At 42.7% G+C, this 22,985-nt stretch overlaps 1 protein-coding gene across 1 annotated transcript in view; it reads left to right on the top strand.

The window, feature by feature from the left end:
* Window positions 1-22,985, top strand: part of EEFSEC (eukaryotic elongation factor, selenocysteine-tRNA specific) — a 307,938-nt gene that overhangs the window by 49,673 nt on the left and 235,280 nt on the right. The window contains exons 2-4 of the mRNA XM_089682461.1: window positions 2,579-2,786; window positions 13,232-13,328; window positions 16,440-16,604. Coding sequence (XP_089538587.1) covers window positions 2,579-2,786; window positions 13,232-13,328; window positions 16,440-16,604 — 470 coding nt within the window. The remainder of the gene's footprint in view (window positions 1-2,578; window positions 2,787-13,231; window positions 13,329-16,439; window positions 16,605-22,985) is intronic.

Consider the following 22,985-nt stretch of genomic DNA (forward strand, 5'->3'; position numbering starts at 1 on the left):
ACAACTCATGGGGCCCCCGGGCAATAGGGGATCATGGGGCCCCTGTGTCCTTGCCCACACTCAAAGCCTATGAAAAAGGTACCAGGGGCATCTCATGGGGCCCCCTACTGACCTCGGGCAGTGCCTGAGGGCTCGAATAGTCAGTCCGCCCCTGGACAAGAGTGTTCATTTTGTACAGGATTTACTGTGTTTGCTCTTTGCTTTCTGTCGCTCGAGATTCGTGTGCGTCCTGCCTTGGAGGTTTCTTGCGTCTACATTTGCGTCTTGAGGATGGCAACGCTGCCTTGCAGGGTTCCGTGGAGCCACCCTTGTATGTTTTCTTCAGCTGGTGATGGAGTGCACATGTGCCTCGTTTTCAGGAACTGGAGATGGTGATCATGTGACCATGGTGATGCCCCTGGGGTGTGCATGCTTCAGTCCTGGAAATGGTGTGCATGTGCTGCTTTAGCAAGGAGCAAGAGGGGCCAAATGTACAGCTGGCATGGGCAAGCTTGGAGCAGTAAGGGGCATGCGCTGAGCAAGTGGGATGAGGGATTGGACTGCTGATCATGTGACCTCTACACTGCGCATTCCATTCCCTCCCCGACCGCAAGTTCAAGCCAGCCGAATTGATGCACGAGGATGTGCAGAACAAAGAGTAAATGAGATTGGAGATATATTTCCCCAAACATAGCTAATGCTTTATGTTGCCTTATTGTAAATGGATGCTTGAAATGTATTTATTTCAGGTACTTATATAGCGCCGTCAATTTACGCAGCACTTTACATATATATTGTACATTCACATCAGTCCCTAACCCTCAAGGGGTGTACAATCTAAGGTCCCTAACCCTCGAGGGGCGTACAATCTAAGGTCCCTAACTCACATTCATACATACACATACTAGGGACAATTTAGACAGGATCCAGTTAACCTACCAGTATGTCTTTGGAGTGTGGGAGGAAACCGGAGTACCCAGAGGAAACCCACGCAGGCACAGGGAGAGCATGCAAACTCCAGGCAGGTGGTGCCATGGTTGGGATTTGAACCAACGACCGTAGTACTGCCAGGCACAAGTGCTAACCATTTAGCTATTGTGCTGCCCCACATTGATCCAATTTTCTTCTGCTTTTACGTAAAGAAAGCTGAAGAAAAACGAGTGACCATGTATTCCTATGAAACTCTTCACAATGGTCCGTTTTATGGGCTCGGTGTTTTTTTTTTTTTTTTTAAAGTCCTGCATGCTGCATTTTTGATGCGGTAAAAAAAAAAGTGGTGCCATGGCTGGGGTTCAAACCAACGACCATTTAGCCACTGTGCTGCCCAAATAAAAAAGAATAGGCTTTTAACCTACTTTAAGAATCGCAACAATGACTCTGAATTCAGATTTAATTTGACTTCTAATAGCAGGTTACACTTTATTGCTGCCAGAGAAGTTGTAGGGAGATGAGCTGAATTCAGTTCCTCTGTTTGAAATTTGAGGATGAATTACTTCAGAGTGTCTGCAGCTACATTAATCGGCGTGGGTTTGTCTTAAAGCTATTTTACTGCCTTTTCAGATTCAGCGCATAGTCTGTGCACAAGTGCACTTAACCTGACCATGTCATATATAAAATGCTTTCAGGAAAATACATACTTAAAAAGAAGTGGTTAAATACTTTCTTTCCTCTAGCACTTCTGCCTGGCAGTACTCGGGTCGCTGGTTCGAAACCCAACCACGGTACCACCTACCTGGAGCTTGCATGTTCTCCCTGTGCCTGCGTGGGATTCCTCCGGGTACTCCAGTTTTCTCCCACACTCCAAAGACATGCTGGTAGGTTAATTGGATCCTGTCTACATTGGCTCTAGAATGTGTATGTATGAATGTGAGTTAGGGACCTTAGATTGTACACCCCTTGAGGGTTAGGGACCTTAGATTGTACGCCCCTTGAGGGTTAGGGACCTTAGATTGTACGCCCCTTGAGGGTTAGGGACCTTAGATTGTACGCCCCTTGAGGGTTAGGGACCTTCGATTGTACGCCCCTTGAGAGTTAGGGACTGATGTGAATGTACAATATGTATGTAAATTGATGGCGCTATATAAGTACCTGAAATAAATAATAAATAACACTGGCTGCTGCTCTGTTGTGAAGCCTACTGGGAAACCTATCCATCCAGGAGTGTCCATCTTCATGGTCCAGCAGCTCCTACTTGTTCTTTCTGCTGACCATCACATTACTGTGTCCTACATTGTCCTGAGGTCAGAAGTCCGAATTAATGGTGTGTCTTAATGCATCAAACCTGGCACAAACTACCATGCTTTAAAGGACCAGGGACATGCTGTTCCCCTTGACTAATACTGGCACATTTAATCCCTTTCAGGAAGCTGATAGAACACTTTGTTTTTTAATCAAATAGACAATCATAGGTCTAATCATCACATCGAAATATATTACTACTTGTAGTTGTCCCTCACAGAATTTAGGATGATAGCCAAGCCTATTTTTCACCATAGGTCATGTCTGAGAATTTTATTCCTCTCCACTTCAGATGATAATTCCACTTTTTCTCCTTCTGTATCTGAAGCTCTGACAGTTTTTATTGTCTCTTTCTGGGCAGGGGCACAGATTATCGATCTGATGATGCTGGTTATCGACGTGACAAAGGGCATGCAGACGCAGTCAGCCGAGTGTTTGGTCATAGGTCAGATTGCCTGCAACAAGATGGTGGTGGTCTTGAATAAAATCGACTTGCTTCCGGAAAACAAGAGGCAGGCAGCTATTGACAGAATGACCAAGAAGATGCAGAAGACACTGGAGAATACAAAGTAAGTGGACCTTTTAGACAAGGCCAAAAGCCTAAAATGCGTACCTGAATTCGTGGTCACTTGATGCGCTGAGAATTAGGTCTTCTGTTTTCTCCATAGCAGAATGGAAGGGTTCTTCTTCGGGTGTCCACATTGCTGCCTAGGTGATGTGGACAATTCCTGCTGGATATCCAGCATCTCAGGCTCCAAAAGACATGTTTTGTAAGGGACCGCCCGGCGGTACCACCAGCACTCCACTGATCAGGCGTCCCCAGAGCACGGAATCTAAGCCCCAGAGTACTTGTTCACCAGGGCCCCTGATGGTGGGGATGGACTTGGAGTACCCTGAGACCAGGTCGTGGCTACTGAGTATACCTGTCAGTGGTAGGGGTAGTCGCCAGGGGCTCCCACGGGGAAGAGCCTGATATGAGGAGGTCGGGTGACCCCGTTGGGATGGATGGATGGCTGGCTGAGCAGATGCGAGGTCAGACAAGCCGGGTCGGTAACGGTGGGGACAGTGCGGTACAAAGCAGCCGGCAGAGATTAGTCGGGTCACACTCCAGGTCAGCAACAGAAGGTCAGATCTAATAAGGGGCTTCCAGTAGAGAGGTCAGGCAAGCCAAGGGTCAGAGTAGGAGAATACAGCAAGGTCAGGTACAATCCGGGTCAGTAACTTATAGGGCACGGGTTCGCAGGTTCAGGGATACAGGAGAGACCAGAAGGCACTGAATGACAGCTCAGGGTCGTTTAAATATCGCGCCCTGCGCCGTCATTGGTGCCAAGCGCGCGCCCGCGGCTTCTACTGCGCATGCGCGAACCTGAACGCCGTGGCCGGCCAGGACCCAGCGCTCGCGTCTTTGCACAGGGCGGTGCACTGCGCCTGCGCCGGGACCAGCGCCGCGGGGATCCCTGACATGTTTGTAATACAATATAGACCCTGAACATAGCTTTAGCTAAGTGTCGCAGTGCTGGAAGAATCCCAGAATCGGGGGCCTTATTAACATCCTGTTGGCAAGTAAGGCTGTTAGTCATAGTACTAGGCCTATAGAAACACACAAGAGGTGGGAAGAACTGTCTAGCTTTCAGCTCTCTCAGGAATTGTTGATAATAATAATAATGCGTCACTGTTGCCTCACGTTTTTGAAGTGCTGGTGAGGTCACCTAATGGTATGTCTGGGCATCTGTACATTTTTGTATTGTGATGGCACTGGAGACTTTTTCTTTCATTACCAGGGCCAAGTGAAGAGACGTACAACAATAGGAATACGACAAGAGTTCAATCCCTTTCTCACTCTAAAAAATATAAAATAAACGTTCTTCTTCATACATTGGGGGGTGGGCATAGGAAGCTCTTCACCTTCGGGTTATACTGCCACATACAGGACAATGGGACAATGGCAAACAAAACTGTAGGCAAGTCCAGGCTAACCCTTCCTACCAAGGGTAGATTAACAGCTTTTCTTCACCTGTGCTGTGTAAGACTAACCTATATTTATTTGCTAGCACCATTTTTTCTTACTCTTCAACATTTTTCTCAGTCAAGACTCTACATAGCTACTAGAACTGGTCTCTCCAAATTGCAGCTCTCTGAAGCGGCTATTGTCAGCCTGGCTTTTGTTTTCCACGTCCAAACCATGCTAGACTGGAAATTGCAGAGATGACCTGGAAGTGACCATCAGGCACTGGGTTCTGTGTAGGGTGCTCTTCAGATTCTGTTATGGTAGCAGGTTAGCATGACTTCCTGAGTTCATGAACCTGTCCATCCAGTTCATTAACATATGAACAGAGGAGGCCTAGCTTCCAAAAACAACACATATAACTAAAATGTTATTCCATGTATAGATCTATGCTATAAAAATCACGCAAATAGCCACAGCAACACAATGGTCATGCTCTCTATACTGCTTTTCTGATAACGTGAGCCATGCTAGTAGAAGGGGTCATCATTGGATGGCCTACACATTTATTTATTTTTTAATTCTTTATTCATAGCAACAGATACGCATAGCAACGAGGGCCAATAAGGTTAATAGAAAATCAGAACGTTGCATCAAATTGCATCAGTTATATGAAATAAAAGTAAACCTATCAAAGGGTAGCTTGAAGAGTAAAATGACCCAGAGAGGAGAGCACATCTAAAACACCCAGGAGGCAGACTGTCAGGGTCACGTCCACGGCTGAAGTTCTGGAAGATCTTGCATTTCTGCCAGTACCCTGTATGGCCGCAGAAGCACGCATCAGCCTCGGTTTGGTGCCAGACAGCCTTTATAAGGAGGCTCATCACTTCCTCAAGTTGCTGGATGATCTCTAGCTCTCCGTGCCTTGTTCCTGTTTCCTGTGATTGTGACCTGTGATTTCCTTGGCTTGCTCCTGGACCTGTCTACTCTGCTTTACCCCTGATCTGACCTCAGCTTGGCTTACGCATACTCTCTCTCTTGCTCCTCTGTGTATGACCTCAGCTATCCCATCTGACTACGTCTGCTCTGATTCCCACCTGGTACCTGACCTTGGCTTGAACCGACTACCCAGTAAACATCTAAACCTCAGAAGGGCTTGCATACCTCGCACAGGCGCCACCTGTCTGTAGACTTATTTCCATACATCGGCTGTGCTTCTGAGTGGACCACCAACCAGCACTCCTACAGGTGACCTGTGCAACTTTGGGCCTGACTCCTGCTGTCCCACTCTCAGGGGAGTCCGGAACTTAGCCGCAAGGAAAGCCCTCTCTCCATTGGCCTCCATCACCAGGTACGTGATACAGACCCTTCCTAAGGAGTCGTGAATTAAAACATGTTGGCAATCAATCCACTGAGGGGAAAGCATATGCCACTATCAAGGAACCATGAAGGCCAGGTAGCTTGCACTTTTTAATTTGCCAGTGTCCAATCCTCCTGTAGGCGGCAGTATGACCCGTAGGTGAAAGACTTCCTGTATAATAGACTCCAAAAAAAATATTATTTTACCGGTTTGTATAAAAATGTTATTTTTGCCTTTTAGGTATACTTTACAATAGGAGTGGCTTAATAGCAGCTATATAGAAAGTCTTAAAACCTTTATAATGGAAATATCTGATCTGTCGTCTTTACTGCACAGTTTTCTGCCGAAGAACAGTTGATCTTGTCCTCGGTGGCAGAAAACGATTCTGAACACTACATTAGTTTTTTGGCAGTCCCTCTAAAGAGAAAGCCTTCGTCGTATGAGCACCAAGCGTCACCTAGCTGTAGTCATTCTTCCCCGAGTCCGTTCAGCGGCTTGTTATTATTTGTTAAAATGAATACACCTGTTTCAACAATTGTTCCTCTTCACGCAATGTTCGTTTTTTTGCTGTTTGGATTAAGTGTAATTGAATTTCCCCAAGCTTTGTGGTTAATCTCTTTTGACTCTCCGTATGAATGTTCCCAATCAGAGCCGTGGGCAAACGGATTACACTCACTGGAAGTCACTGTTGTAGGCTCACGCTAAAAATTCAATGTGTATCGGAGAGGCTGGAGCCTGTGGAGACCCCCCCACCAGATCACAGGGACATCCTGCTCGGACACAGGAAGGGTGACCCCTCAATTTCACTACACTTTGAGCCAATTCCAGAAGCTTTGGCACTGGGTAGTAGTATTTAAACCAATATTACCAAATTTGCCAGTGCTGGGATCCGTTACACATACACCAGCTGCTGAATTATAATGGCTCATGTACACTGCAGCTGACTCACGTTTAAGAGCTGTTCAGCGTTTTTTTCAGCAGCCCCTGAACTCTCCCTAATGTTTTCCTATGTGTCCATGTACACATCGTCGTTTACAGGCATTTGAGTTTACAGTCGTTTTTTTGAACGCAGAAAACTTGCGTTCAGCAGTCGATTTTATCAGCGTTTCAAACGCAAAATGCTTGTAAACGTGGCAAATCGCGTTTATAAGCGTTTGCGTCTGAAATTTTTTTTAACTCTTCCAGTTCCCGATGCTGTCCAGAGCCTGTTTTCATCATGATAAATGTATGCAAAGCGTTTTCAAGGTACTCAGATGTACAAAACACTGAACACAGGATGTTCCTACCTAGCTTGTCACACACTGTAATGACCAATTCACACCTCATACCTCTCCCACCCTTGGAAACAAAAGATATGTTAATGACCATTCACACCTCAAATTCCTCATGAAGACCCCCTGCCAGGTGGCCTTAATGACTCCCTCCACCAGACACCTTTCCCACCCTTGGAAACAAAAGAAATGTTAATGAGCAACTCACACCTAAGCTAATCTCAACACATACTGCTGTCTCTGCTTCTACTCTCTGTATTTCTCTGAAAAAGTCTGAAATAGTTAATAATTTAACACTTTTCAGTACATTCTGGGCATTTGGGAGGTTCACCTGTGCTTATCTTTAAAAAAAACGCTTCTAAATGCAGATGCACATAAACGCGCATAAACGCGTTATGCAAAGGCGGCTAAACAGACATTTTTTAACCTACGTTTTCCAGCAGTCAGTTTCCATCTTTCAGATAGCCAATGTGACACCATCCACTCCCATACAAGGTTCACCAGACGGTTTGTGACCGCCTGCTAAGAGTGGTCAATCTGTGCTCTATAAAATATTGTTGATGACACCAAGAAAAATGGACTACTATACTCCTACTCTGGCCACCCAAGGTGATGAGAGATGATCCTCCCAAATCTATCCCACTAGATATAATGGCTCCAACCACTCCAAGACGAGTTAATTAAAACTGGAGCTCGTAGTATTATGCATGTAATGAAAAATTACTCCACATAGTGTATAACCATCAAAGACCTGACATTTTTTTCAAGTAAAATTGCACTCATATGATAAAGGGTACAAGTCATCATGTATAAACGCTAAAGCAAGTCTTTCCAGCGTCCAAAATGGTCACCAGCCGATCGTGCATGTGTGGTAGCGTGTGCGTGGCTCCGCCCTACGCGTTTCATCACAGATGACGATGGCCCCTGATGAGTTTTGAGTGCTGCACTTTATTTTAAACACTTTATATGAGGTGCCTGGCATCGAGGTAGAGTGTCCATGCTATATATTGGTGTTTGTTTTTCTCTGAGCGCAGATTGTGGGTTATACTGAAGTTCTGCTTTAAGCTGACTGCGTGTGCTCTATGACTTTCTGCTCTGTTATCAGTTACATTGTTATTTGTGTAGGCTAGATCAGCCTTCAGGGGTGCCTTGAGGTTTCTTCAGGGATGCCTTGAGGCTTCTTCAGGGGTGCCTTGAGGCTTCTTCAGGGGTGCCTTGGCAAAATGTCTAAAAGTTGCACAAAACTTGTATACAAGCCAGCGGGTGGAACAAACCTGACTTTTAGTTTCACAAAGCCACAGGTTTTCATTGTGTGCCATTACAACCTTCTAGCCACCGGCATGCTGATAACCAATGACATCATCAGTTGATAAGGAGGACATCAGTTGCCTGCACAGCATTTTTTTTGACCCTCCCTTGCCCCTCTCCATCAGTGCTGGGGTCAAATTAGTGATGGAGAAAAACTGAGAGAAACACAGTAATACTAGTCAGGACCAGTGTGCAAAGTGTATTTGATTTGGAAGAATAAATCACTTCTAATGTTGGGTGTCCTACATGTGTGGATGTTGCCGCGTTTATATAAAACTATTAAAATATTTTTTTACATTTTAGAATGGGGTGCCTCAAGACTGTCCATAATTTTAAATGGTGCCTCAAAACTGTCCATAATTTTAAAAGGTGCCTCAAAACTGTCCATCATTTTAAAAGGTGCCTCAAAACTGTCCATCATTTTAAAAGGTGCCTCAAAACTGTCCGTAATTTTAAAAGGTGCCTCAAAACTGTCCGTAATTTTAAAGGGTGCCTCAAAACTTCCATAATTTTAAAGGGTGCCTCAAGACTGTCCATAATTTTAAAGGGTGCCTCGGGACTGTCCATAATTTTAAAGGGTGCCTCGGGACTGTCCATAATTTTTAAAAGGTACCTCAAGACTGTCCATAATTTTAAAAGGTGGTTCGGGACTGTCCATAATTTTAAAGGGTCCCTCAAGACTGTCCATAATTTTAAAAGGTGCCTCAAAACTGTCCATAATTTTAAAAGGTGGTTCGGGACTGTCCATAATTTTATAAGGTGCCTCAGAACTGTCCATAATTTTAAAGGGTGCCTCGGAACTGTCCATAATTGTAGAACGTGCCTTAACCGAAGGTTGAGGAACCTTGGGCTAGAGAACACTCCATGTTATACACTGGAGAAGAGAGGAAAGGGTCTTGTCTTCTTAACACACTTCCTGTGGTAGGGTGATTCCGTGGCTCCTCCATAGCTACAGTATGGTAGTGAGCGTTGCCCTCCCAAGACAGAAAGTGTGTTACTAGCAGGATCCCCAGGTGAAAATGAAAGAAAACAGAAAAAAATAATGCAGCCACCACTTTTGAGGTTTGGTAAGAGCTGCAAGATACAACATTTTTTGGTCTGGATACATTTTCAGAAAATGAACTTACGAAATTATGTTTGTAGGAGTTTCATACAGAAGTGGAGTTGTCCAATTTAAAAATGGTGCCTTTGACTGCGGTAAATCTAGTCGTGTAACTTGAAGCTCCATGCTTCGTAAAGAGTGACCCAGCCATGTTTCTGTTTAATAAGAAAGGCCACGAGGTCTCTTTGGAGGATAACAACGAGCCTGACATTGGAGACAACGTTCACATGCTGAGCGCAGAACACCATCTCATGCCGAACGTGGCTCCCTCTCGTCTCCGCTAATATTGTCAAATAAATCCACATGTGGAGTCAATAAGATGCCAAGATCCAAAAATAATAATAGATTAGAGGATTTGACCCCCAACCCCCCCATTACCATTCAGCCCAGTGGTCATGTCCTTGCATTTGTGTGTCTTTTAGCCTATGCAATTAACTCTTTTGATGATAGAGATTGTTGGTCTGCCTTTCCTTTCCACTGTCCTTTTCATAACTTGGTCCTAAAGGGAGAACTTTTACCTCCCAGAGGCTTCTTCACACCACAATCTCCATTTTTTTTCCTGTAGTAACGCAAGCGTGTTTGCATGTGTTGACATGTATTTTGAACGCACTGCAGTGTCTTTTAAATGCATTTAGTTTCTTCACTGAAACATCTTTATTTTATAATCCAGAAGTGGAATGGGGAAGAATCATCAAAGGGAGGAGACTTTTTATGTGTGTGTGTGTTGCATTTATGTGCGTTGGAAAAAATTGCAGCATGCTGTACTTGCTGCACTCAACACAACACAAGGATGTGAACTGCTGTCCTTTGAAAATATTGTTTGGTCTGTCTATGGCTGTGCGGTGGGAATGCATTCCAAAAATGTATCTGCCCACATGGAAGAAAATTATATTTGAAATATATTTTAAAAATATTCTTCCCAAATATATTGACCTATATTTGAACGTCTACAATTTTGGCCATATTCAATATATTTCAATAAATATATATGTACTGCATGTTGAAATGCGTTTTTATTACAAAATATATGAAAAATATTTTGAAAAATGAATTTCAAATATACTGTATGTCTTTAAAAATACATATCTACATTTTTGGAATGCATTTACAAATATATGTTCAAATGACTTTTTTATATGTTAAAAAAAAAAATCTGAAGAATATATTTAAAAAAAATACAATTTTGGCAATTTTCAATATATTTCTTTATATATATTGAAATATATTTTAATATTATTCCCAAATATATTGACATATATTTGAAATGCTACAATTTTGGCCATATTCAATATATTTCAAAATATCTATCTATCTATCTATCTATCTATCTATTATCTATCTATCATCTATTATATATATTTATATACTAGATGTTGAATTGCGTTTTTATTACACAAAATATGAAACATATTTTTAAAAATGCATTTCAAATATACTGTATGTCTTTAAAATACTTATCTACATTTTTGGCATGCATTTACAAATATATGTTAAAATGACTTTTTTATATGTTAAAAAAAAAAATCTGAAGAATATATTAAAAAATATAAAATTTTGGCCATTTTCAATATATTCCTTTATATATATTGAAATATATTTTAAAAATATTATTCCCAAATATATTGACATATATTTGAAATGCTAAAATTTTGGCCGTATTCAATGTATTTCAAAATATATATATTTTATATTTATAAATATCTATCTATCTATCTATCTATCTATATTATATATATATATAATATATTTATATACTGCATGTTGAATTGCGTTTTTATTACACAATATATAAAACATATTTTTAAAAATTCATTTCAAATATACTGTATGTCTTTAAAATACATATCTACATTTTTGGAATGCATTTACAAATATATGTAAAAATATATGTAAAATGACTTTTTTATATGTTAAAAAAACAAATCTGAAGAATATATTTTAAAAATGTATTTTTAAATAATATATTCTTTAGATTTTTTTTTGACATATAAAACAGTAATTTTAACATATATTTTTACATATATGTAAATGAATTCCAAAAATGTAGATTTGTACTCTTAAAGACATACAGTATATTTGAAATGCATTTTTAAAAATATTTTTCATATATTTTGTAATAAAACGCAATTCAACATGCAGTAAATATATATATTTATATATATTTATATATATATATATATATATATATATATATATATATATATATATATATTTATTTTTTTAAATATATTGAATATGACCAAAATTGTAGCATTTCAAATATATTTGGGAAGAATATTTTTAAAATATATTTCAAATATATTTTTCTTCCATATGGGTGCTGTTAGGAGGCGAATAGATGTTAACCCTATGGCTCCATGTACACTAGCGCTTTTTTTGTAGGCCCAAACGCTGGTAATAGCGTTTTTTTAGTAGCGTTTTAGGAGCATTCACATTTTATTAGCATTTTAACAGTACAAAAATGCTGTTAAGAGTGTTTTTGTAGCGTTTTTAGTGGGTTTTTTTTTCTGCTCTCAAAATGCTCCGCAAAACTCTACAAAAACGTTTTTTTTTCTGCTCCTAAATTTTAGATGCAGGTTAGCGGTTTCTGTATGCTAATTATATATATGTGTTTATGTATGTAGATATGTATATATATATATGTGTGTGTGTGTGTGTGTGTGTGTATATATATATATATATATATATATATATATATATATATATATATATATATATTACGCTTGCCAACCCGCATCAGTGTATTTACTGCAACAGGTCGGCTCGTATGGGCACCGTAACGTACCTGTACTTTGCGGCTGACTGTACTGTCATTCACTGCAGCACAAGTCCCTCTTCTGTCATTCTGTCAGCCGATCAGAGGGTTCTGGCCATAAATCATTGACCAGGACCTGCCTGTTTGGCTGTGAGAATGACAGAAAAAGAGCTCTGTGTTGGTAAACAACACAGGGCTCTCTTTATACAGTAGCGATCTGCCATTTTTTTTCTCCCTGCAAAGTGCATTGCTTAGTAAAACAGCACACAGTACACGCAGTAAACATTGTTAGGCACACATTTAACCCCTTGATCGCCCAATATGTTAACCTCTTCCCAGCCAGTGTCATTAGTACAGTGATAGTGTATATATTTAGCACCAATCACCGTATTCGTGTCATTAGAGATGTCAGTGGCAGTTAGTGTCAGATTGCTCGCCACACTATCGCAGTCACACTATAAGTTGCTGATCACTTCCATTACTAGTTTAAAAATAACTAAATAAATAAAAATTCCAGTATCTATACCATAGGTTGTAGACGCTATAACTTTCATGCAAATCAATCAGTAAATACTTCATTGGAATTTTTTTTTATATCAGAAAACATTTCAATCAAAATTTGTGAAGAAATTTGTTTTTTTTTAAACATTTTTTTTGGATATGTTTAATGTCAGAAAGTAGAAAATATTGTTCTTGTTTTTATTAAAATGTTTGGGTCTTTTTTGTTTATATTGCAAAAAATAAAATAACCCAGTGGTGATTAAATGCCACCTAAAGAAAGCTTTATTTGTGGAAAAAAAATGTATATAAATTTTGTATGGGTACAACATTGCATGACCGCGCAATTACCAGGTAAAGTCGCACAGTGCTAAATAGAAAAAAAAAATAGCCTGATCAGGAAGGGGGTAAAATCATCCGGAGCTCAAATGTATATTATATCATGTTATTTATTTCTTTAAACTTTTTATGTTTATTTTTCTGCATTAAAAAAACAAAAATGGTAGATGCATTTTTTCAGCTGGTTTCCAGCAAGAACATCCTCAAGTGATTGTTACTGCATATACAAAGCCTTAAAAGTGCTCATGGGCCCTAACTAGTATTGCTTCTAGGGAGTTTTGTCTGTTTTGTAGAACTGTTTGCCCAATTCTTTTTATTATTAATCTTTTTTTTTTTTCATTTTGTCCCAATCATCTGTTGCTGTCCATATTTTTGTTCCCTTTCTTACTGGCAGAAGCTTACTAACATCCAGTCACTGTGTGTTTCTCTGTGATAGATTCCACGGGTCTCCTATCATATCTGTTGCTGCTAAACCAGGAGGACCTGAAGCTCCGGAGTCTGTGACAGCTCAGGGAATATGCGAGCTTATTGAGGTGAGTAAAGAGACTGCTAAAGTGTTGTTGTTTTTTTTTGCATATTCTTTATTATGTTCTATATAACAAAAAAACTTTTTTAAAGCATGGTTTTAATTATTTTTTTAGTCTTATAAAATATTGCAGATGCTATGTTTACCAGTTGCAGCCAACATTCCTCCCAATGACACCAACAGTGAGGCACAATTTCTCCCAATGACACCAACAATGGGGTCTAATGATATCAATGATGAGGCGCAAATCCTCTCACGGACACCAAATATAAGGCATTGTTTATTTCAAACTGAAGTCGGGATCTTTTTTACTCCCATTGGCCACAGTCTGGCCCCCCTAAAGTCTGAAAGGATGGTAAACTGGCCCTTTGGTTAGAATGTTTGGAGACCCCTGTTTTTGGCAATTCCACTCTTGTGGTAACAGTTTGGTGAAGGTTCTTTTCTGTTTTAGCATGTCCATGCCCCCGTGTACAAAGCCAGCTTCATAAAGAAATGGTGTGATGAGTTTGGTGGGGAGGAACTAGAGTATCCTGCACCGAGCCCCGACCTCAACCACACTGAACACCTAATGAATCGGAATGTGGATTGTGGGCCAGGTCTTCTCATCCATCATCAATGCTCACTAATGGGATTTTAGCCAAATGGACACAAATTCTCTCTGACACCCACCAAAAACTTTTGGAAAGCCTTCCCTGTGGAATGGAGGCTGTAATAGCTGCAATGGAGGGCCAACTCCTCATTAATGTTCATGGTTTTGCATGGGATATCTATCTATCTATCCATCCATCCATCCGTCCATCCATCTATATATTTTTCTTTCTTTCTTTTTCTTTCTTTTTCTTTCTTTTTCTTTCTTTTTCTTTCTTTCTTTCTTTCTTTCTTTCTTTTTCTTTCTTTTTCTTTCTTTTTCTTTCTCTTTCTTTCTCTTTCTTTCTCTTTCTTTCTCTTTCTTTCTCTTTCTTTCTCTTTCTTTCTCTTTCTTTTTCTTTCTTTCACTTTCTTTTTCTTTCTTTCTTTCTTTCTTTCTTTCTTTCTTTCTTTCTTTCTTTCTTTTCTCTCTCTCTCTTTCTTCTATAACTATTCTATCTATCTATTATCTATCTATCTAGCGATCTCTTCTTTTTCTTTCTTTTTTTTCCATCTCGCTCTCTTTCTTGCTCTTTTCTCAGCTCTCTCTCTCTTTCTTTCTAGCTATCTCTATTTCTATCAGTCTCTTTTTTCTTTCCATTTTTCCTTTCTTTATTATCTATCTATTTTCTTTCTTTCTTTCTTTCTTTCTTTCTTTCTTTCTTTCTTTTTTTCTTTCTTTCTTTCTTTCTTTCTTTCTTTCTTTCTTTCTTTCTTTCTTTCTTTCTTTCTTTCTTTCTTTCTTTCTTTCTTTCTTTCTTTCTTTCTTTCTTTCTTTCTTTTTCTCTCTCTCTTTCTTCTATAAGTAATCTATCTATCTAGCGATCTCTTCTTTTTCTTTCTTTTTTTTCCATCTCGCTCTCTTTCTTGCTCTCTTTCTCAGCTCTCTTGCTCTCTCACACTCTCTCTCTTTCTCGATCTTTCTCCCTCGCGCTCTCTCTCTCTTTCTTTCTTTCTTTCTAGCTATCTCTATTTCTATCAGTCTGTCTTTTCTTTCCATTTTTCCTTTATCTGTCTATTATCTATCTATCTATCTATCTATCTATCTATCTATCTATCTATCTATCTATCTATCTATCTATCTCTGTTATTGTGTTTCTGCTGTACAAACCCCATTATCTTATCAGATCACCCCAAGGTGGTAATAGCTGTTACTATTTGCAGCTTTGCATTAAATTAAACAAGCCTGGTGGTCTTTTTATATTGATCCCCAAGAGAGTCAGGGAGCAGGCAAAGGTTGCTGACCTCTCCAATTACACCCCGGCTGGTGCTCTGCTCTCTACAAAGAAAGTCACAACTATTCTTGTGTATCATGCCTGGATTTGACATGAGCCACATATAGCCCCTCTCTGTGTACTCCTCCAACCACTATGTTCTCTTAAAGAATTGATAAAGCCATTTGATGTGTGGGTGTGTATATAAAAATCATCTATCTATCTATCTATCTATCTATCTATCTATCTATCTATCATATGTTTCTCTCTGCAAATTCAAAGCATTCTGAAAAAATGGCCTCAATGAACCAAACGGCTACCATCTCTGTATTATAGCTTCATCTGTAGGATAATTCCAAAAGCTTTAACTTTAGTTAACATTAAGTAAGTTGAAAAGCAATTTTCAGTTTTTTACATCTGCAGCTTTTAGTACAATGATAGCAGATATGTTGGCCATACAGCACCACCTGCCTGAAGTTTGCATGTTCTCCCTGTGCCTGCGTGGCTTTCCTTCGGGTACTCCGGTTTCCTCCCACACTCCAAAGACATGGTAGGGTTAGGGACATTGAGGGTTAGGGACTGATGTGAATGTACAATATATATGTAAAGCGCTGCATAAATTAACGGCGCTATATAAGTACCTGAAATAAATAAATAATAATAATAGTGCATGTAGACAGAAAATGACTGCAAAGAAGCTGCAGCAGCATTGAGCTGTAACACCCCGGTCACATCGGGTGCGACTTGGCATGCGACTTGCAAATCGTATGCCAAGTCGCACCCTATTGTCCGCTATTACAGCGGTCAAATCAGTGCAGTTCCGACTTGGTCGGAGCCGCACCGATTTCTAAAGTAGTACATGTACTACTTTTGGTGCCATTTGCATAGACACCTGTGTCAGATGTCTTGCAAATCGCACCTGAAATCGGCATGTCCCCCCAACTTTGAAATCGCGCGACTTCGCTGTAAGTCGCACAATTTCAAAGTCGGGCTTGATGTGACCGGGGGTGTAACAAAGGATAAAAAAAAAGTGAAAATTAAATATTAAAAAAAAAAAAGACAATTGTTTATGATACCCAGTGCTTTGGTAAACTGAATGTTATACAGATCAGGTTTACATCTCTTTTAGGTTTGTATTTAGTTCTATTCACTAGAAATGTATTTGGCCACTTCTTGTAAGATGATATTGCGGAGCTGCTGGCGACGTCGCTCATTTGGCCTTGCTCTCTTGCACTCTGAATGAACTCCTGTATGTTTTCTGCCTTCTTGTTCTGCAGCTCTTGAAGTCTCAGGCCTATCTTCCCCGCAGAGATCCCTCGGGGCCTTTCCTTATGGCAGTTGACCACTGTTTCTCCATCAAGGGTCAGGGCACTGTGATGACAGGCACCGTCCTCTCCGGCTCCGTCAGTCTCAATGACAACGTGGAAATCCCAGCCTTAAAGGTAAAAAAAAAAAAAAAAAAAAACCTCTTCGGCCACTAGTGGGCAGCATCGTACAAGTAGATACACCCGCATGGAGGATGTATTCTCTGCCTTGTCTTTGTAATTATCCGTGTTACATTTTTGTAAGCTATTCATGACTGCAATTTCAAAACTTGCCTCCAGATTTTTTGGGCAGTTTTCTATAGAGCACAGAAGGGTTAGATTTCTATTGTTGTCTGTGTCCTATATAGGGAGATTGCACCTCCTGTCCGGTACTCGTGACACCCTGTCTCACCTTGACACACAGGGTGCCACTAGAACAGGAAGTGGTGTGTCCCCAGTGGGAGAAAAAAAAAACTAAACAGGATTATTTCCAAGCATGTTTGAATAAAAAAAAAACTAAATTAAAAAAAAATTAAAAAAAAAAAATATATATATATTTCAGCTTTAGGGCTCATGCACACTGCAGCTGATAAACTGACATTCAGGAGCTGTTCTGCGTTTTTTCCAGCAGCCCCTGAACTCTCCCTAATGTCTTCCTATGTGTCCATGTACACATCGTCGGTTACAGGCAGTTGCGTTTACAGTCATTTTTTTTTTAACGCGCCAAACTTGCGTTCAGGAGTAGATTTTACCGGCGTTTCAAATGCCTGTCAATGCGGTTAACTGCGTTTATAAACGTTTGCATTTAGAATCTTTTTTTTTAACTGTTCCATGTCCAGATGCTGTCCGGAGCCTTTTTTCATCATCAGAAATGCATGCAAAGCATTTTTCATGTATTCAAATGGACCCGGTACACCAGCGCAGTCAGTTCCAGGTTTGGCGTGAAGGAAACAATGGTAGAACGCGCCGCATTATGCACATGATGGGATCCATAGTGAATACAACCAGAAAAGATAGGTCATCTCCACACATACTGCTCTCTCTGCTTCTGCTCTCTATATTCCTCTCAAAATGTCTGAAATAGTTAAATATTTACTGTTTTTTAGTGCATTCTGGGCATTTTGGAAGATCTCCTGAGGTTATCTTTTAAAAAACGCTTTGAAACGCAAACGCTTCTAAACGCGCATAAAAGCGCATAAACTGATGTTTTTTAACCAACGTTTTCCAGCAGTCAGTTTCCATCGTTCAGAAGAGTTTTCCAAACGCCCCGTGTACATGAGCCCTTACAGTCCTTAGATGTGGTGACTGCATTAGTTTTTATTTTTCAAGCTTTTTTTTTTTCTCCCTGCTGACCTACCAGTAACACCTAGGTCAGGGGTGGGCAAACTGCGACTCTCCAGCTGTTGCAGGACTACAAGTTCCATCATGCCTCTGCAAGTCATAGCTGTAACTGTCAGTTTAATGCCTCATGGGAAATGTAGTTCCACAACAGCTAGAGAGCCGCAGTTTGCCAACCCCTGGCCTAGGTCAACAATGCTTTACTCACCCTTCTGTATCAGGACAACAGAAACAAGATCAGACCATGGGATTGTCCATCACATAGACAGGTGTGGGTCCATAGTGGTCCGAGCTAACTGAGAACAGTGTAACTGATAACAGAGAGCACAGGCAGAGGGAGCACAGGCAGAGGGAGCACAGGCAGAGGGAGCACAGGCAGAGGGAGCACAGGCGGAGAGGACAGGCAGAGGGAGCACAGGCAAAGAGGACAGGCAGAGGGAGCACAGGCAAAGAGGACAGGCAGAGGGAGCACAGGCGGAGAGGACAGGCAGAGGGAGCACAGGCAAAGAGGACAGGCAGAGGGAGCACAGGCAGAGGGAGCACAGGCAGAGGGAGCACAGGCAGAGGGAGCACAGGCAGAGGGAGCACAGGCAGAGGGAGCACAGGCAGAGGGAGCACAGGCAGAGGGAGCACAGGCAGAGGGAGCACAGGCAGAGGGAGCACAGGCAGAGGGAGCACAGGCAGAGGGAGCACAGGCGGAGAGGACAGGCGGAGAGCACAGGCAGGGAGCACAGGCAGAGAGAGCACAGGCAGGGAGAGCACAGGCAGAGGGAGCACAGGCGGAGAGGACATACGGAGAGCACAGGCAGAGGGATCACAGGCAGAGGGATCACAGGCAGAGGGATCACAGGCAGAGGGAGCACAGGCAGGGGGAGCACAGGCAGGGGGAGCACAGGCAGGGGGAGCACAGGCAGAGGGAGCACAGGCAGAGGGAGCACAGGCAGAGGGAGCACAGGCAGAGGGAGCACAGGCAGAGGGAGCACAGGCAGAGGGAGCACAGGCGGAGAGGACATACGGAGAGCACAGGCGGAGGGAGCACAGGCAGAGGGATCACAGACAGAGAGCACAGGCAGAGGGATCACAGGCAGAGGGAGCACAGGCAGGGGGAGCACAGGCAGGGGGAGCACAGGCAGGGGGAGCACAGGCAGAGGGAGCACAGGCAGGGGGAGCACAGGCGGAGGGAGCACAGGCAGGGGGAGCACAGGCGGAGGGAGCACAGGCGGAGAGCACAGGCAGGGAGCACAGGATGTTATCGGCTGACCACATTTTGGCAGGATCAACAGGTGTTTTTTGAAAAAAATAGTACATTTAAAGCTGAACTCCAGGATTTGCAGATATTGTCTGAATGCATTCATCGTGCGTGTTCCTCCCTACGGCTCCTATTACACCTGTGCGACTTGTCATGGGACTTTGGACACATAAAGCCACATGCTGAGTTGCAGCCCATTGATTTCAAATCCATCTATGCGACTTAAAGTGGTTGTAAACCCTTACATATGCCTAGTGAAGTGACTGGCCTCAGGTGATTCACAGAGAAGAAACAGATCATCCTACATAAGTTGTACCTGTTTATTTATAGCCATCTGTCCCCTACCGCCATTCAAAGTGTAGAATTTGCACAGGATCTATCAGCTCTGAAAAGCAGGAGGCGGGGAGCTGAAGTTACACTCAGTGAGGAGATCTCTGAGAGCGGATTGGAGGGAAGAGGCACACACCCCTCCACACAGCACAACCGAGCTGAGGCTGTCATTCTGCTGGAGCTCCCTCCTCTGTCACCATTTTTCTCTTGGTGTCAGGAAAACTTGTCAGAAGTGACTCATGCAGATAGTAGAGGAACGAGGCAGCAGACAGAAATGATACTTAGTGCTTTGGACTGAGACAAGTACACACTATTGAGGGATATGCTTTGTTCATATTTCATGTCTGAGGTTCACAACCACTGTAAAGTTGCAGTGACTTTGAAGCTGCACTGGTGTGAATGGAGCCTTAATCTTGGTGTGCTTTGTGTATTTCTTTCAAATCTGTGCAGTAATCCAGAGTGAGACTTTACTTTCCTGTAATAAAGACCGCTTGCTGCTGCTCTCTCTCCTTGTGCAGGGTGACTGGTCTTGTCTCCGCCCCCTCCTGTAGTTTTCTGCCAGCAGCCTGTAGTGGGTGGAGCCTGCTGGGCCCCTCCCACAGACCTGCACTATGCACAGGCTATGTACAGCACAGTGATGATGTCACCAATACTTTTACTAGGTAATAGCTGAGCTTGCAAAGTTATTTGCAAAGTGGATTCATATTCTTTCTCACCATTGAGGAATGTATTTGAATTAGTGATTCTAAAGGCTTAATTTTTTTATTAAAATAAAAAATATGTCTCTGCTTACCTGATATGTGCAGTGGTTTTGCTCTTCTCTGGTCCCTTGTTGGTGCCCCTCCTTTCTATCAGGTGCCCCCACAGCACGCAGCTTGCTATGGGGGGCACCCGAGCAATGTGCACTCTCAATGGCTCACTGGCTGGGATTGACAGCAGCGGGAACCAATGGCTTCTGCTGCTGTCTCAGCACTACACATGATGGGGCATGTAGCTCTGAATATTGTACTGATTGAAAATGAAATTTAATGTGCGCTCCAAGACAGGATGTTCAGGGAAGCGGTGCACAGTAAACCAGGAGATGTTGCTGAATAAGAGCAAAAAGTGAGCTATTTAAAAATGTTTATAAAGGAACTATGTACTACCTTTATACCTTGATGTATTTTATTTCATGCTTCCTTTAATGAACAAGACATTATAAACTTTTTTGCTTTTGTAGCATTATTTCAGCCCTTTCATAATACCAGGAAAAGTGATGAAGGATTTTGTCCTTTTATGGCTTGAGATACAGAAGCATACGAAGGCCAGACTGGCCGACCCAGGTCATGCGACGTCACGGCCCCCCTGTGTTTACCAAACACGCTGGACAGTGAGTGACAGGAGGTGCCCACTGGGCATTGGGTTGCAGCTTTTATAAAAAGAAACTATTTGAGAAAGGAAAACAAACCAAAGTGTCCGCCATGGAAAGTGGTTACCTTTCCTCAACAGTCACTAATGGTTTGTGACATCTCTGACCGGCTGAACCTGAGTATGGAGAGGTCAGCGTGAAATTCCTCCCCGTGACTCCCACCTACTCTGTATTTAAAGAACAAGGACGCTTATAGCACACTTATCCTCAATGCCCCCCCATCCTGGTGTTGTATGGCACACTTATCCTCAATGCCCCCCCATCCGGGTGTTGTATAACACACTTATCCTCAATGCCCCCCCATCCTGGTGTTGTATAGCACACTTATCCTCAATGCCCCCCCATCCGGGTGTTGTGTAGCACACTTATCCTCAATGCCCCCCCATCCTGGTGTTGTATAACACACTTATCCTCAATGCCCCCCCATCCGGGTGTTGTATAACACACTTATCCTCAATGCCCCCCCATCCTGGTGTTGTATGGCACACTTATCCTCAATGCCCCCCCATCCGGTTGTTGTATAACACACTTATCCTCAATGCCCCCCCATCCTGGTGTTGTATGGCACACTTATCCTCAATGCCCCCCCATCCGGGTGTTGTATAACACACTTATCCTCAATGCCCCCCCATCCTGGTGTTGTATGGCACACTTATCCTCAATGCCCCCCCATCCTGGTGTTGTATAGCACACTTATCCTCAATGCCCCCCCCATCCTGGTGTTGTATAACACACTTATCCTCAATGCCCCCCCATCCGGGTGTTGTATAACACACTTATCCTCAATGCCCCCCCATCCTGGTGTTGTATGGCACACTTATCCTCAATGCCCCCCCATCCTGGTGTTGTATAGCACACTTATCCTCAATGCCCCCCCCATCCTGGTGTTGTATAACACACTTATCCTCAATGCCCCCCATCCTGGTGTTGTATGGCACACTTATCCTCAATACCCCCCCATCCTGGTGTTGTATAGCACACTTATCCTCAATACCCCCCCCATCCTGGTGTTGTATGGCACACTTATCCTCAATGCCCCCCCATCCGGGTGTTGTATGGCACACTTATCCTCAATACCCCCCCCATCCTGGTGTTGTATGGCACACTTATCCTCAATGCCCCCCCATCCTGGTGTTGTATGGCACACTTATCCTCAATGACCCCCCCCATCCGGGTGTTGTATGGCACACTTATCCTCAATGCCCCCCTATCCGGGTGTTGTATAGCACACTTATCCTCAATGCCCCCCATCCGGGTGTTGTGTAGCACACTTATCCTCAATGCCCCCCCATCCTGGTGTTGTATGGCACACTTATCCTCAATGCCCCCCCCCATCCGGGTGTTGTATAACACACTTATCCTCAATGCCCCCCCATCCTGGTGTTGTATAGCACACTTATCCTCAATGCCCCCCCATCCGGGTGTTGTATAACACACTTATCCTCAATGCCCCCCCATCCGGGTGTTGTATGGCACACTTATCCTCAATACCCCCCCATCCTGGTGTTGTATAGCACACTTATCCTCAATGCCCCCCCATCCGGGTGTTGTATAGCACACTTATCCTCAATGCCCCCCCATCCTGGTGTTGTATAGCACACTTATCCTCAATGCCCCCCCATCCGGGTGTTGTATAGCACACTTATCCTCAATTGCCCCCATCCGGATGTTGTATAGCACACTTATCCTCAATGCCCCCCATCCTGGTGTTGTATAGCACACTTATCCTCAATGACCCCCCCCATCCTGGTGTTGTATAGCACACTTATCCTCAATGCCCCCTCCCATCCTGGTGTTGTATAGCACACTTATCCTCAATGCCCCCCATCTCGGTGTTGTATTGCACACTTATCCACAATACACCCCATCCCTGTGTTGTATAGCACACTTATCCTCAATGCCCCCCCCCCATCCTGGTGTTGTATTGCACACTTATCCTCAATGCCCCCCATCCCGGTGTTGTATAGCACACTTATCCTCAATGCCCCCCATCCTGGTGTTGTATAGCACACTTATCCTCAATGCCCCCCCATCTCGGTGTTGTATTGCACACTTATCCTCAATGCCCCCATCCTGGTGTTGTATAGCACACTTATCCTCAATGCCCCCCATCCCGGTGTTGTATGGCACACTTATCCTCAATGCCCCCCATCCCGGTGTTGTATAGCACACTTATTCTCAATGCCCCCCATCC

The sequence above is a fragment of the Staurois parvus genome, unplaced genomic scaffold (genome assembly GCF_062004578.1).
Source record: "Staurois parvus isolate SC_StPar_1 unplaced genomic scaffold, SC_StPar_1.0 ptg000290l, whole genome shotgun sequence".
Taxonomy (NCBI): Eukaryota; Metazoa; Chordata; class Amphibia; order Anura; family Ranidae; genus Staurois; species Staurois parvus.